The sequence below is a fragment of the Synchiropus splendidus genome, chromosome 9 (assembly GCF_027744825.2).
Source record: "Synchiropus splendidus isolate RoL2022-P1 chromosome 9, RoL_Sspl_1.0, whole genome shotgun sequence".
Taxonomy (NCBI): domain Eukaryota; kingdom Metazoa; phylum Chordata; class Actinopteri; order Syngnathiformes; family Callionymidae; genus Synchiropus; species Synchiropus splendidus.
This window is the reverse complement of record NC_071342.1, coordinates 23,860,279-23,877,554: the sequence shown is the minus strand read 5'-3', so window position 1 is coordinate 23,877,554 and position 17,276 is coordinate 23,860,279. Positions and strand designations below refer to the sequence as shown.

General features: G+C 43.1%; 1 protein-coding gene across 6 annotated transcripts in view; it reads right to left on the bottom strand.

Annotated features, from left to right (window-relative positions):
* The window catches only part of ehbp1 (EH domain binding protein 1), a 122,880-nt gene that overhangs the window by 82,559 nt on the left and 23,045 nt on the right, over positions 1–17,276 (bottom strand). For 4 of the 6 annotated variants that reach the window (XM_053875733.1, XM_053875732.1, XM_053875736.1 and 1 more), the window contains exons 6-11: positions 13,490–13,671; positions 12,102–12,241; positions 10,526–10,672; positions 9,122–9,262; positions 8,745–9,012; positions 6,326–6,572 (exon numbers count right to left, since the gene is read on the bottom strand). In XM_053875733.1, the coding sequence (XP_053731708.1) occupies positions 6,326–6,572; positions 8,745–9,012; positions 9,122–9,262; positions 10,526–10,672; positions 12,102–12,241; positions 13,490–13,671 (1,125 nt within the window). The remainder of the gene's footprint in view (positions 1–6,325; positions 6,573–8,744; positions 9,013–9,121; positions 9,263–10,525; positions 10,673–12,101; positions 12,242–13,489; positions 13,672–17,276) is intronic. The other 2 variants (XM_053875735.1, XM_053875738.1) reach the window with 1 other exon arrangement.

Genomic DNA, 17,276 nt, shown 5'->3' with positions numbered 1-17,276 from the left:
TGAACTCGACATGCACCCAACAGAGGAAGAGGTGGGGAAATGATAGCCGCATTACAGTAACGGGATCAACGCATATTGCACACAACAAGCTTAAGATTGCCCATTGATGCACATACACTGCTTTTCAAAGCAGGTGAAAAACACAGCTCAAAATAGGCAGGAAATGCATCCCAATACGCCTTTGATAACTAACAGTCATAAGACAGTATAGCGGTTAAAGCTCACCCCTGTGTGTCACAAGGTTGCTGGTTCCCTGTCCGGCGTACGTCTCATGTGCAAGTATTTTTCAAATTCATACATTTTACCGTGATCCTCCAGGAAATGCCAAGCGGCGTAGATAGCAATGTGTGCGCTATATGCATTAAATGCATTGCCACCAATAACGTGGCGCCGGTCTGCGTGTGTGTGCGACACTGCAGACAGGAGCGTCTCATCTTCTCTCCACTGAACAGACTTGAGCACCATTAACAATGAATAATAGGTGAAACACATGCCAGATCTTTAGCTTTGGGAATGACAAAGTGAAACGTGGAACTAAGTCATGTCAATTGTGTAGTTCGTGGATCTGATGACGCTCCAAGTCTGAGGACAGTGACTCACATCTGCAGTGAGCAGCGAGGTTTATTGTTTATGTTTCAAAGTTAAACGCAAGTCAAAGTCTTTGAACAATATTTAGACATCTCGTTGAAATAGCGCCTACTTTTTTAACCATCATTTCAACAGCAACTTGGCCAAAATCGCAGCCAGTTCGGCGGCTCATTTGGTGAAGAGTCGCATGAAACTGGGGAAGGAGGGAGCCACAGGTCGGCCAGCCCTGCAATAAGTCAACAGAGGTGGGCAACCAGATTTTATAAAAGTGTAGTATTGACACTGGAGACTGAATCAAAATGGGTTTTCTAGAGGTTAATTAGTGAGACCATGAGAGAGCGGAGTCCTGAGGCCAGGGAAAAGGAGGAAGTCCTACCAGTGAAACACTTAAGAAACTAGGTTCCGTCTCTCCCATAAGATCCGATGACAGAACACTCCGATTCAGCAAGTTGGGGATGGGGAGGGGGTCTGAGGGAAAAAAGACGACATTGAGAGGAACGGACTTCTCCGTACTTCTCCTCAGGATTATTCTTCTAATATTACACAGCTTATTAAGGCCGATGAAGCCTCTGAGAGAGAGTGAGGCTTCAGTGGCTCAGTTTTGGTAATGGACCACTTTTAAACTTGAATTCGTTTGGTGTTCAAATGTAATGAGATGGTACTGGACAAAGACTCGTTTCACAAGTCTAAGTCCAAAGTCTACTATCCCAGCTGGTAAGAGAGCAGGTTAAGCACGATATTCCGGGCATTTGAAAAACAGACAACAATGTTAACAATCATGCATCACAACAGCACGGATATCAATCATTATCAGGGCGAACAGTCGATGACTACCACTCCCAAGAGGTACCACCAATGAAACGGACTCCAACTATACTTATAATTATATAATATTATAAAAACGCCCAATGCACTGAATTTTCAAAACCCACTGCAGGACCACTACATTTCAGGTCATGCATAAAGCGTAAAAAAACAAAATGATTTAACATCAAAATCCTTCATCTGAAGTACCCAGTAAAACGTAAGGACCAACTTACAAGAGATGAAAGAAGTCTTGTGCTACATGACAATCATTGAAGACGATGACTGTCCTTGTCTCTGGGGCTCCCCGACGACATCCAAAAACACCCCCCTCAGTCGTCAAAGCAACCTCACACAGCGTGGCTCTGGTCCTCTCTTGCAGCGAACCTCGGTGCAAGCTAATTAAGAAATATCGCAGCCTTCTGCGAACTCAATTAAATAATGTTAATTTATTCTAATTTCAATTTGGATGTACACTGAACTGAAGGATGGGCTGTAAAACAAAGTGGAGGAAAAGAAGGAGCGCTCTGGCCTCTGCCTCCCTTTGGCACAGGCGCTCCTGCAACCTCCACACTATTTAATTTGAACCCTTTGATTAACATACGTAATCACACAGGCTCTTCAAGTGAAGGGGGAAGAAATACCCCTGGTGTTGTCTTCTTTCCCACCTCAGTCAAGGGTAAGAGTGCAGAAAAGACATATTTGGTCTCACTCCCACACCGTGCAAGATCCCACAATTGCTTTTTAACATCCTTTACTTGTGCTTCACAGAGAGCCAAGGCATCCTAGAGCAAATGCTCGCAAAAGAAACTCAATATACACATGCAGTACTCACATAAAAACGTATAGAGACTGTATTCTCCTTGGTAAGCCGCCATACCACGGTGAAGAGGTTTGAGTAGGGATGATTCTACGAGCGAAGTCGTCCAATGACTTGGTGCTAAACCGGCGGTTTGGTTCCTACATGACTTGTGTAATATGCTCCTTCCCAGTGAAGATGGGAGTCAACCTTCACTACAGTTCCTGCCCTTCATTTTTATTGAGGCAGGGAGATGATACGGTGCTGATACTCCATGATGGCACAGCCCTCAGGTCTCACTGGAATGATTTGCAGCCAAATTTTTAAGGAATGAGGATTAGGCCCTCTAAGTCCAAGACCATGGTTCTCAGATGGACGAAGGAAGAATGTTTGTTCTGTTCGGAGATGGGCACCTGCTCCAAAGGTGTTCAAGAGTCTTGACGTCATGCTAAGGATTGAAGGAAGGATGACAGAGTAACCATTGGCGCCACGTCTTCAGCTTAGAGGATGCTAAATCGGTCTGCCATGGTGAGTGGAGTGGATAACAAATCATGACCATTGCCCAATAAGTTCTTAACAAATGGACATGACCAAAAACCTCCCGGCCCCTAAGAGACATTTTCATGGTTCACGCTGCAATACACTGCAAACACAAGGTTCCAATTAGTAATGAGATATCTCAAAAGTGTCAAAAAGTCAGTTCCAAAAACTTTGCATTTGATTCACTTCGGGAAGCAGAAATAGAAGGTAGAGAACTTCCTTATTCAAACTTTGGCTCACATAACTTTTCTTTATATGGAAATAAGGCAAATAATTCATGAAGCGGAGCCTCGACGAAAATCTTAAGATCAGAGCATTTAAGTGTAAAGAGCTCCGACTATGGAATTGAGATGAAACAGAAGCAGGAGCAGGGGATAACTGAAATACTGGGTGGTGTGAAATCAGCCTTGGGTAGAGGAGATGGACTGAATCAGATCAGACGGAGCTCACAACCCGCCCAACAGGAACTCCCTCTGTTCATTTAAATTAATCCCACAGATATTTCCATCCTACTTCCTTCACAGAGGCTAAACTTGAACTTGACGCCTAAAGGAATCTATGGATTGTAGACGGGACAAAGGACAGCGGCGTGTCAAAGGGCAACAAATGGGAATCAAAATATTTGAGGAAACATGTTCAAATGCTTCAAACTTTTACAATGAATTGAGAAGATTTCGGTAAACACGCTAACCCGAAGTACACCTGCCCCGATGACTGTTCTACACGACACATTTAATAATCGAAACGTTTTAATGGCATCATCCTTAGATGTTCCATCACAATTAAGTTGAACCCACTGACGGAGTTGGTTCAGGCCACTAAAGTCAAGGGTCACAGATGTTGAACATTTTGTCACAACCCAACAAAGAAGACTGTCACTGCACTGAACAATGCAAAATGAAACTACTTTCTCACTCACACGTTTGGTCTTAGAGTTTAGCCAGTAGATAGTTTGTTGCCGGGCACCGATTAGAAACAGCGATACAATCATAGTTTGGAATGAATTAAAAGATCATCTTAAAAGTCACACAACAATGACATCTAGCTTATGTCATTAAAGTGAAACTACCACTGTATATTTCAGGCAGGCGATTACAACTCCTGGGGGAAAGATAAGAGATTTTCTTTCAACCAATTTGCATTCCAGAAACATGCTTTACAGCCAAGTTTTTTTTTTCTCCTCACTAGCTCAACAGAATATCCTTGACAATAATACATATATTTGGTCTTATTATCGTCAACAACATGGTTAAAGAGGGAAATTCTCTGCGTTGATGCTAATCCAATTAAAGTGTGAAACACCTGCGTGTGGGCAAAGTGGGCCCGCACCATATGTCATGTAGACTTCACATTCTCTCCAGTCTGTCACTCAGGGGTTGATTTTAATGCAATGACATGGAGGATAGAGGGAACACAACGATGCCATTGTACATTTTAATCATCGTATACATTAATGAGTCGAACAAATTATGTCATGATGATTATAGTCCTATGATAATTCACTTTTACAAGATTTCAAAACCTTATGTCAACAATTTATTACAGTACAATGACGAAAATACACGTTATTTATCAGAGTGCGGGTCATTTTTCAACACATAATACTGAGGTTCAGGCCCTTTCTGCGTTCCAGACCTGGTTTTATCATCCTGTTGGTGGATGTACATTTCAATCCAAATGCACTTCTGAAAACCTCTTGTACCTGATAGGTAGAGGTGAGCTGCTTCCCAGCCCATTTGCAGAGGCAAAATCCTCAGGCGGCTGGGACAACAATAAGAAAAGACACACGTGCATCGACACTCTGCACACGTTCGTGCTGAGATGTGTTGGTCGGTCCCATGCTTCTCATAGTGGGAATGCCTTCTCTTAATCCTTTCTGACTTCATACATTCAAAGGTCATCGAACAGGATCCACATGGTTAAGATGTGTGGATGTGTTACAGTGCTTGGTGTGAAAGCGAAACTGCATTCACACTTGCTGTGCTTTTTATCCAAATCCCTGTCAGTCCCTCCTTTATTTCCTCCAACCATCCTATTTTTATTTATTCCTCCACCACTTTAAATCTTTGTGGCGCTTGTTGCTTTACACCATATTCTCAAATTCAAGTGCTGTGGGTCTAGTTTACAGGCTCACGCACTACTCGACTGTTCAAGGAAGTCGTCTACTGTTACTTTGGAGCGTGATTAACATCTCTTAAGTCAAATATTGCAAAGAACATCGCAGTAATAGTATTCTTGTCTCGGAAACATGCCTGCTCTCACATAGAGACCCTCACCACCGTCAAAGACCATCATCCACAGAGAAAATGTGCTGCAGAAAAACATGAAGCTCACTGAGGAGGCAGCTTTCCAGGCTGCATGATGGACTGGGAGCCACCAAGTCAAAAGACAGTTTTAAATAAGCAGGGGAAGACATCTATAACCGGTAGGAAGGTAATCGTACTGCAGTTTGAGAGAGAGAAACCACACATTATGGAAACATTATAGAAAAACTCACAGTTAAAGCCAACGCTTCAGCACTGATGGAACTTGCATCACATGAAGTATATCGCCAACACACACAGATACAAAATCACATTTGGCTTCACACCAGAAGCACACAAGCTAACTTCGTAATATCCTCTCAATCTTTCTGAATTCATATTTTGCTGTGAGGCAGGGGCATCCCTTTGCAAAGTGCAGCCCACCACGGGCCACTGGCTCCGGGTAATTAAAGTGGTTTAGGCCCCCACACCCATGGTCACACGCAACTGCAGTTGGGTGATAAAGGCACTGTGCCATAATTACATGGACGACCGACATCACCGCCCAGCGACACTAAAACAGTCAGCTAGCCAGCCGCTCAGGAGGGAGCAGTGTGTGTCTGTGTGGGTTGAAGTTACTGTACAGTGTTTGTGCGGCCGATGTGTGCGGGTGGGGGGTCAACACCCCCTTGTGATCGCTCTGCTGTAGTTAAGCCCCCTGTGTTTAAGCCCCACATGGGCCCATTGAGCGTCTCTACACACACAGGCATGCACGCAGACACTCACTCACTTAACCCCCTCCATCCCAGCCCAGTGCCCCCAGCCAATCATTCCCCACCAGTGGTCTGTCTCCTGCCATGAGTGTGTGTGACCATCAGCCATTTAATTACAGCCAGTCATGATTTACCTAATTTAAATAAATAAACATATGCGAGCATCCCAACAAAGAAATACCTACATTCAAATGAGAAGCAGAAGAGTTTCAGGAGCACAGGCCCTGAGATGGGATTGTGGGGGCGGAAAGACGGGGCTGCTGGATCTTTACATGACACTATGCAAGTAGCTGAATAAGTTAATGGGAAGTGTCCGGATGGGCAGGAATTCTACTTTTCCATTACTCCTCACCACCCTGCCTTTTTCTTTACTTTATGGCTACACAACATTAATAACCTCAACTTAATACAGTCTGTGTGAAAGCAAAAAAACAAACCGCTAAACCTGTATGGAAATTCAGAAATGAAACTTGGCAAAGAAGAGGAGATGAAACACCGGGCACAATAATAAGGGAATCTTAATGTTGTCCATCATGGTGCTGGAGAATCAACTGTTTAAAACAAAAGACTGTGTTTACCTTGGGGGAAGAGGAGGCTAGCTCCCTTCCCATGAGAGCAGCCACAGGGCCAGGCCCGACTGTCTGGGCTTTCTCCCCGTCTGGAGCAGAGCTGGGCTTGAGAGCGGGTGGAGCGGGACTGATGCCAAGACTGGAACTAGGGGGCGGCGGTGCCCTCCTCTTCTGGCTGCTGCCCACGTCATGGGTGGGTCGACTCGGCGGGGTTTGTGTGGGGCTCGATGTCCTTGGTTCATAAAACGGATTGGACCTGGTTCGCAGCAAAAAAATAGTATGAGATAAAAATTCTCACAAGGAAGACGGTCATTACTTCATTTTCAACTTTTGCTCAATATGCATTTGAGATTGGGTTAGAACAGGCCCTTGGGAGGTCAGAGCAAAACTACAAAATTAACTGTCCTTTCTTCCCATTTCTCATTCGAACACAAAAAATAAAGACTATTTTTTTAGCTTTCCCATTCATTACGCGACTGTTCACGTTCCACCACAGACAGCTGTATTTATAATGAAATGTTAAATTAAAATGAGCATTAAAAGAATCTAACATTGTGGGAAATGCAATAAAGTGCTTAAATAACATGTTTACACGTAATACCCATACAATCTGTTAGCAAGATATTCACCAGATCCAGGACAAAAATGAAAAACTTGATGCAAAGCACAAATTAACCAGGGTTTCATTTATGCTGCACCTTCTGTTTTTTTTGTTACACGTCTCTTTGACGTTAAGAAGCAGCAGTTCAAATTTGAAATTGAATCATGAAATTGAGCAGATAAGGGGCTGCAAAACAAAGGACAACACACTCAACTAGTAATAGTAGCTGCAGGTGCACTGAGGTCAAATCTAGGTGACCTCATATCCTCAGTGACCATGGTAGACTAGTGACAGACAAGAGCATGAAGCATACACACACTCGCATACCAGCATGATATCAATATTCAGGAATGATGTCGCAGTGAAAGAGGAGGACCAGCTCTGGGATACTCACTCAACGAGCAACAAACGATACTAAACAAACAACGGCCTGGGCGAGGGTTTGGGTGAGAGAAGCAGTAAGAAGAAAGGGAACTTGACTGACTTGCCACCAGTGTGAAAGACAGAACTACTGAGTGTCAGGTTGATAGAAAAGGAGGGGGGAGGATGTGAATAAAAGAAAAGCAAGCAACGCTATAGAAGAGCTTAAACAGAGCAGCACAGGCTGAGAGACATGTGAAAGCAATGCAGTCAAAACACAGAGCTGCCCTCTTGAACTCTATTCCACGGAGGACGGTTGGTGATTTAGAAGACAAAGCAAAGAGTTGCACCAGTCTATAACCTGTCTGCTGAAACAAAACTCAAACATCTGGCCGTCTCTCTGACAGCTACGCTCAACAGTCTTAAACCAACATGTGTTTTTTTAACAGGTCAAATGGATATCAAAGTGTAAAATATAACTGATAGCAGCAGCATCAAATTCACAACACAGGACAATAATTATTTTACAACAGGAATAGAGGACAATATTGCACATGTTTTTGTTACTCCACAATTGATTGTGCAATTGGCATGTTAGGGTATAGACAAGATTGTGGGCTTGCAATAATATGGCAAAATATTTTGATAGACTATATTGGTCTACACGGATTTGTACAGGAATTGTAATCTGATGAGACATTTGGTTCATGAGGTTTCGTGACTGATGTGTAAGAAAACAAAACAATGACAAGAATGAGGGAAAATGGGACATTTAACAGAATGGAAGAAATGTGGGTGTGAGGGGGGACAAGGTAAAAGAATGCAGAGAAACAAGAGGCCCCTTGTCTTGTTGAAAAGGGCCGTCTCGTCCCTCTGACCAGGTCAGGTGCTTACAAGTACCGTCAATGAGAGGAGAGAGCGACTGTAGTAAGTGACACGACATCAACAACCCTTACAAGAGTACGACTCTTGAAAAGCACTCAGAGAGTGCAAACCTCCCTAAGACGCCCATTGCAGCCGTTATTGTGTTATCCTTATTTCATCTGTATAAACAGACACCCAGTTTTAACACTTGAAATAATGACTAGTTGAACTCAAAGAAAGCAGTGGAGCCTGTGAAGCTTGTGACACGAATTAAAGAAGAGGAATCCAGTGACAATGGAGCCACACACAAACTTAAAACTCACCGCAAAGCGGGGACATGGAAGAGGAGGTTCACGAATGAGACTCCAATTGGATACAACTTTTGCATTGAGTTTTGACTTGTTATAAGTATATTTTCCTCACGTTTTGGGGGTTTTGAACTGATTTCAATAAGCAAAACTGATTTGACATACAAAGAATTTGAACTCTGACCTGCATTGAAATAACAATCAGGACAATTTCAGATGAAACAGAAACTGCTGTAGACTTTTCCAGTGTGTGTGACGGTGCATGTGTGTGTAAATCTAAAATAGAACTACTTACTCATCAAGCTCCTCCTCCTCATTGGTGGCAGCTGTGTCGGCGTACAAATACTTGCTCATGTCAACTGGTCGGACTCCTTTCCTCTGTCTGGGTTTTGGGGGTTCTGGATCTGGGACGAGGTCCACATCCTGCTCAGGATCATCAAAGGGGTTTCCTGAGGAAGCCTGCGTCTCTGGTTCCTCTGGCTCATTGAATGGATTTGATGAATCATAGATGTAGACAGAGTCTTCCCCAGCCTGCTGCTGCGTGACCTGCGGCTCACCTGGATCTGGGGGAAAGGTCATGGATATGCACTGATTCCATCCAAAGCTCAAAAAAGGGCATTAAAAACTTGACACCACATTCTCATCTCTGAAACGGGAAGGAATAAAACGTACCTTCCTCGTCAGGGTCCCCAAATGGATTGAGGTGGTTGCTCCCGTCCAGATGGTCTTCTCTCTCAAGGAAAGGATTGGAGCTCATGGCAGGCAATGGTTCCTGCTCCTCGTCCTCCAGGAAGTTCAGCTTGTTAATGAGCTCTATGGCAAAATCCAAAAATGAGTCAGGCTCAAAGAACGAGGGCAAATGAAGAAGTAACACCAACTCACAAACTTATGAGATAAATTCTGCACTCAGAAGTGAACCACAAGAATATGGACGTTCAATTGAGTGAATTATCCCTCTTGTTAAAGGAGCCACTGCGGTCCTCAGTCCAACTACAGCCCTGGTTTTGTGGGAACAGCTTTGGGAGTTACTGTGGGAGACAGTAAAGCAGCATGCAGTTGCTATGGAGAAGCGAGAACACTGGAGAGACTTGTCCACTTCATCTTCATCATCCTCACTGTAGGTTGCCTGTTCAATGCCAGAGTCTAGTTCACTTAACGAGTGTGAATGTGACCGAGCAGGACCCTGTGAGAATCTAGGAGGAGAGGAAAACTCTGTGCGAGACTATGAGAGGCAGCTACTGATAAGAGAGAGAGCTTTTCCTCCTCACCTCCTACCTATCTATTTTTGACCATGACAAGAACAAGGGTGCAGTGTGAGGTCTGTATCGTTTGTGTTAATGGGAACCACAATAAACTGCAAGGCAGAAGCCAATTTGCCTGTATTCATTATACAACCTACCGACACTATACTACTACTTTATGAAAAATTGCTTTAGACACCTGAACAAAATAGCATTTGCAGTACCATTTGTTAAGAAAGGGGAAAACAAAAAGAAGCAAACAAAGCATTTGTCAAATTTTAGACAACAAAACTATGCATTTTCAAACTAAATCTACTTTTTTTTCTACAAGAAATGTGTTTGATTATTATTTTTACTTCTGAAAAATCTTATGGTCATTATTAATGTGCCTACTTTTTTGTTTTGCTTTTTAAATAAAAGTACATTGCAAGAAAGGTTTTTAAGGTTGTCTTGCAGGCCATGAGGGTTGTAAGAGAAGCCAGCTATGTCAGGAGTGTTGTCCTATTTTGCCTGTGATGTAATGAATGGATAAAGGTTTCATTGATGCAGGCAAAAATATGGACAGAGGGATAATTTCACTATCATTTATCTGGCTGGTTCACCACCAATTGCAGTTAAATGATGGGCACACGGTTGGAAAACCATGAGGAAATAAGGACGATGTGTTCACAACACTGGACAACACATCACCACAGAAAACCAAAAATAAAACACAACCAAAACAGGATGGGATTCAGAGTCAGAGGGGATATAAAAAAAGGAAGGTGGAAAAAGAAATTCACAGAGGTCACATGACTGTATGGAGACAGTGGTCAGAGAAAGGTGAAAAAAAGACCTTGGGACGAAGCAGCAGGCTTAGCTGTTGCTTTGTGAACCCGCTTACGGACATCATCATCATCACCACCACCATCATCATCATCATGATCATCATCATCATCATCCCCATGTAAGCTGCTGAGGGCATTCAACTGGTTTACTATTTCTGTAGGGAACAGGGCCATACGAGATGAAGGAAGGAAGAGTAGAAGTAAAGAAGGCAAAAAAAATTACACACTCCATTGAGAATATTCAGATACAGACACACACAACGTAGAGGCACACGCACATACATACATACACACAGAGATGCATAGAACTACAGTCAGTTATTCAGCAAATTTGAAGAATGATTGAATGATTTGAGTAGAAGTTACCAGATGGACACTCTTAAAAAATAATCGGTTGCTCCCCATACAGTTTAAACATGCATGTGAAAGATATTATTTCAGATTATTAGGAGATTAGGATAATGCAGCCGTTACTGAATTTTTGTATTCATGTTTTCATTCATGCACTCAGAATGACATAAGAAGTTTGTGTGTGTTTTTTGTACATTAAATTAAGATGCATTTTTGTTCTTTTGTTTTGTTTTATCAACTTTTTTCCCATGTGCTGTTAAAAAGAATTAACTGCATGCGTGAATGATGGAAATTACAAAATAGAACTTTGCTTACAGATTGATTTTAAAACGGTTTCATAAAGACGGTGGATGTGGTTGAATGAATGACAGTCATCTGAAGAAATCCTGCTCCAACTGTGATGGGTTTCATATTTGTTAAAGCGAGCAGTTGCAAATGATTTAATAACGTTGAGAGTGCAGGCATGCAAGTCCTGAGGGATTAAACAAGCAAACACACACCAAAACACATGTACACACAGAAATATATTCATGGAGGTGTAAAATACAACCCTTGTGTTGTAATGAATTCTCTCTATCATTTACATAAACGGGATGTAAAAGAAGAGAATATATGTTTGAGCTTCACAGAGGAGGTCACAGGCTCGAGGAGGTAAATGCACGGGAGGAATATGGGGAGTTTTGGCAGCTTGGCCAGGCCTTTGAATTCAAACACGTGGAGCGTTGCTGTAGGCACTTGATGCATATACATATAAATAAGACAGAGGGAAGAAAGAACAGAGAGCAAGGAGCTTAACGTGAAGAGATGGTGCCTTGAGAAGTTGGATTAAGCAAAGCAGGGAGCAGTGGGGCCTATACATGAGACCCCAACATGTATGTGATGAGGCTGGCTTCTGTCAGGGGACCAAAACAGATGTGGAAGCAAGAAATGATGTGGTTGGTTGAGCCAGTGCCAAAAAAGAAGACAGAGAAGCTGCTTCACGCTGACAGTGTTTAAGAGCTCAAAATGATATAGAAGCAGACAACAAAATAAAGTTGCAGCATGACTGAAGGTAAGCCAGCTTATGGATGCATGATGTCCAAGAACAAAAGAAAGATCATCCTCACCAAAGCAGCAACCTTCAGTGAACAGCAGCACAATTAAACTGCCATAGACAACTGTCTAGAAACGTACTTCAACAAACAACTAACCAGCTGGTTAAGGTTTAAAATAAAAGCACTGTCATGATTTTACCTGTTATCTTGGCTGCCTTCTCCTCCTGGTTCACCCTGTTTTCCTCATCCTCATCGTTGTCCTCCTCAAAATCGTCAAGGTTTCCGATGTCCGCCTGCTTCATGCTCATGAGGCTGGCCAGGCTCTGCATATCCTCATCACTGACCACGAAGAAAGACAATAAAATCTCAGCATTCATAGTATTGTCTTAAAGATTTGAATGCTCTTTAGAGACTGTAGTTAACCCTTGGGCATTTTTCCTGAGGTGACTCATATTCCATACAGCTTTCATCAACTTCTTTCACACACTTGGTTCAAGCATTCATTTTCACATCATCTCTCCGACTTCACGGAGCCTGGTGCACTCTCCTTCAGAGCCTCCAACCCTCTCTTCATCATAATCGCCGCATTTCTCATCTTTGTTCTTTGTGTCTGGTTTTCCCGGGAACCGAGGGTTTCATTTAAACTGGTGTGATAGAGTTTGTTTGTGTGCGGTCCACATCATTCTCCAAAGGGTTAACAGGGGTTATTCGCCATCGACCTGCTGCCCGTGCCACAACAAAGGCCTTGCTGCTCCGTTCTCGCTGAGCCGCTACGTGCAAGTGTCTATCTTCTAATGGAAGTAGTCGTTATCAAATTAGAGCGAATAAAAACAGCAACCACTGATTGGTGGGAGCGCTGTCTCAAAGAGGAAGAAATTGTGAGGATGCTCAGCATATGAAGTGGCTGAGCCTGGCTCTGGTGATTCAGAGGGGGGTGTTTTAAACGAAAAGGAGAAAAAGCAAATCTATTTGATCGTTATTTTCACGGAAAAAAGTCACGTCATCTAAATATCAACTGACACTCGAAAGTTGCTTCAATGTTCAGATTTTCTGGAAGACAATTTTCATTCGAAAAGCTCAAGCTAAGTGAGTTTCAGATTCATCTCCGAAATAGGTTTCGAAAGTACTTTGTGTTCATCTTCACTGATATTAAAGATAACAAAAATACAAATGATGTTGAACAGACCAGACTAGTCAAGTGAAGATTTCACAAAGAAAACAACATGCTTTTCTCCCCTCTGTCATTTCTCCTCACTCCATCACATGATCATCAGTTTCCAGAGGCCTGACCATGGTATCCTCCTCTAGATATGTCTGGAGACAGATAGGTAGTTGGTGCAGAATACCTCACCAAGATGGCATCCAGACAGATACCTGAACCACCTCAGCTCACCCCTCTCTATGTGATGGAACTACTCTACTCACTCTCCAGTGACTTCATGCCTAAATGAAAAGGTAGAATGTGGACACTCTGTTTAGGTAACTCTCGGACTGGCAGTATAGGAAAACCCAGTTGGACCCATGCAGTGCCCCCACGACACACACATTTAATTCAACAACCTCCTTCCAAATTTAAATCGCACTTACGTGGCTTTTCCCTCCCGGAGAAAGATGCAAGAGAGAGAGAACTGCAGCGTGGCCGACACCACTTTCTTCGACAGCGGCTTGAACTTGAGCTTGACGTCTGTCTGCGTGGGCATGGGGCTGGCATACTGCTTCATGTTGATACTGCTGGTGGCCAAAGCTTTTCTTCGTCCCGATGGAGACTCCTGTAGAGGGAGGGAAAATAGATGAGAGTATTTTATTACATTCCAATAAGAACAAACAAAAGCCAACTATCCACCTCTGCATGTCTCTCAAACTGGTCATTTGCTGCTGTGCCACCTGTTTGACCAAGAAAGAGACTGAGTGCTGCTCTGAGGTGCACTGAGTGCTGCTCTGAGGTGCACTATAGAATGACAACATTTTTTTTTCTAATGCTCGGATGAAAAATTGCATCAAGTAAGGCTATTTGAGATTTAAAACTGAGCAATTGAGCACACATAGATGATTCTGATCCCTATTTCCCCACATCGCCACAGCACAAAACTGTCATCAAAAAGCACAACTGCCGCTGCATTCTGTATTTGACTCCAACGCTGCCCCTTTTTCTAAATTCAGAAAGCAACATTCAAGGAATTGAAGGTACCAGACAGACAGGACCATAGAAGGATTCATTGAACTGAGCGTACGATGTTGCATCACAGATTGTCTTGGTCCAATATTTGCACCGATGCTATCACCTCTGTGCCTTCAAAACGCATTAATACCATGCACATACACTTGCTAACAATATTTCATTATACCCCCGAATAAACCTCCTTGTCTGAGATTTGAATCAGGCCTTAAAGACTCATCCTCCCATCGGCACAATGGCAAACAAAGCCAAACAACAATCTTCCTTTCACACCACCAAGGCATATATACATATACACATTGTAGCGGGCGTGTATGGTAGATGAGCTGATATCGGCACTTAACATTTCCTGTTTCCTCATGTGTTCACACACAGACCTCAGAGATTCTCCCTCAGTGGGAGGAAACTCAATCTCAGCCTTATCTCTGAGGACCGCGGGGGATTCATTCAAACGTAGGCGCGTGCACGCACGCACGCACGCACGCACGCACGCACGCACGCACGCACATTATCAGTGCAAGCTATTAATGTATATGTAAGTATTTTCCTAGCCTTGTGAGGAAGAAACAATTATTTACTGTTCTGAAATTATCACATACAATACAGAAGTGTAATTTGAGCCCTCATTTCAGGACGACACGATTCACACACACCCTAACCAATTGATGAAGATTTTCTTTAACTTCATTCAATCTGATTAACATCATAGTTCCAAAGTTTTCTGATAATCAACATTCCTGAATACTACTACGTACTTTAAAGTGAATACTCATCGGCATCACATATGGACTTCAAAATGTAAAGCAATATTTTTGTTATGTTGTTGCCGTCTTCATTTACATTACAAATCAAACAAATCCCTGGCTTGTTCACAGTGAGACCAAGGACTCTAGAAGTTGGAGAAAAGTTAATGTATAGTGAGAGAGAACTCTGGCTGGTTTCTCAACAGGGCATTTTTTTTTCTTTCACATTTCAGCTCACTAACATCAAACTCTCAAGACTAATCAACCCTGATCTAAAAGTCTAGAGTAGCAATTAGTGCTGCAACTTAAGATTATTTTGATAGCTGACTACACACTGACAAACTTAATGATTAGTTGACTAGTCGGCATACGACATCGGCAGGTTGACAAACCTGGCAAGGGGTACGAACGTAGTCTCGTAACAGAATAAATACCAATTACAAATGCATTTAGCTTGCTGGAAACATGTATATAGTTCAAAAATACTTGAATTTTTATTCCTCAAAATGTGTGAAATAAAGGTATTTGTGAGATGGTTCCATGCTTTTGACGTTACGCGTCAAGATACCAGTGTCAGCTTATGGTGGTGAGCGAGGATGTCACGACGAGTCGACTTGTTGCCGATTAATTTAATAGTCGATCAGGGTTGATTTCGTTATGCTTTTTTTAAGTCGACCAGTCGTTGCAGCCCTAGTAATAATTATTCCATGCACATCAACATGGACATAAAAAGATAGCTCGGCGCTACAGTGCCATTTTCCAGTTCATTTGTAGAAACATGAACAGCTCCGTCCACATGAAGCTTAAGTGGTCACGACCCTAAGTTGTTGAGACAAGCGATAGTCATGTGGAGTATTACACCCCATGTCCGTAGCTCACTCTAGCACCAGTGGGCACAAATGAGAGTTTGACTCGCACGTTTTCATTCACCTTTCTTCTCCAGCCATATCTGATAGGTTCTGACAGCAACAGCCATGATTATGTATGTAATACCTATTACGTCTCTGCAGGAAACATGTGAACATGTTGAAATATGAGACCCAGGGAGACAGAAAATATTTGGAAATGACCAACAGTAGTTTCAAGACCTCCATCCCCACCCGAGTGTACATTCTCTGCTTCCTCCCATCATGCACCCCACTCTATCACACCTTGGCCACCTCTTTCCATCATAAACTCCGAGCCGCACCTCGCACACAACAATAATTTTGTTGGGGAAAACCTACAGAAGGAATCAGATGGGCTGACTATCAGGGCCACTTGACATTTCCCGATGACATTTGAGCCCCGTCACTTTAGCAGACAAACACAATGACGAATCATCTGCCCACCGCCTCGCTGTTCCAAAGAGCATGGCTTCAAGAGAAGAGAGAAGAAAGTCTCCTTCTCCACCTCTTATCTGTCTGCAGATTACACCAGTGCTATTATACTAAGCTAATAGCGCATGTAGATACTTTATGAATGAATTTGCCGAATGCACCAAACACTTAAGAAGAGGGGATTTAGTCAAAATGAGGATTGGGAAAATACTTAAGGATATGCAAATATGCCGGCAAAATAATGGAATAACGGTTTCCACAGATTTGAGTTGGGCCACCAAACAATGGAAATCTGCTGTTTCCCCGGATGCTTCTTGTCAATCACTGCGAGAGTGCATATGGGTGTTTGAAAGAAGGTGAAGGGGGTGGGAGGCGGCCCAGATGGGATTAGAGCGACTCAGACGTCATGACAATGTGTAATATGAAAAGGAAGGACAATACAGAAGTTTAACTTATTACACAGAGAATATGCCTATCAATATGTTCTTGCTTTCCGTGCTCAGAGGAAAGCTATACACCTGGGTGTGTGTGAGGCAGAAGCTTGCACAGTGGCTTCATGCTGCCCCCTGGCTGCAACGGTACACAAATGCACCAATACGATGGCCACAGACACAGTGTCACAGAACACAGAAAAAGCGAAAAAACACATTGTGACGCACAAACAAGTAGCTTTGGAGACGAAGAGGATGTTTTTAATGAATCAAAAACGCTCGCTTCCTGGACTGTTTGGGTAGCAAGTCCTTCCCCTCTCCTCAGATGCCAGCTGGCCACGGATCGATCCACAGATGCTCCCCTGGTGGGGGGGCAGGGGTCAAGACAGGAGGGGTGCCCAGTGGTCCCGCTGAAGCTCTCTGCCCCAAAATGCCAATGGGACGGGCCAGGGAGTGAAGGACAGGGATCCTATTGTCACTTAGAGATGGATTAATTAGGCTGAGTGCTAAAAGACTCCCACTTCTTTGTGCAGACATGAAGAGAAGACAGACAGACACATGCTGACAGATTTCTCACACAAATCGGCTTGAGACTGGTGTCCACACGAATGTGGGTTATTGATTCATCAACAATATTTGCTGTAATTCACCAGCAACGGGAGCACTTAACACATATTAAAACCACAGGTAAGACAACCTACAAGT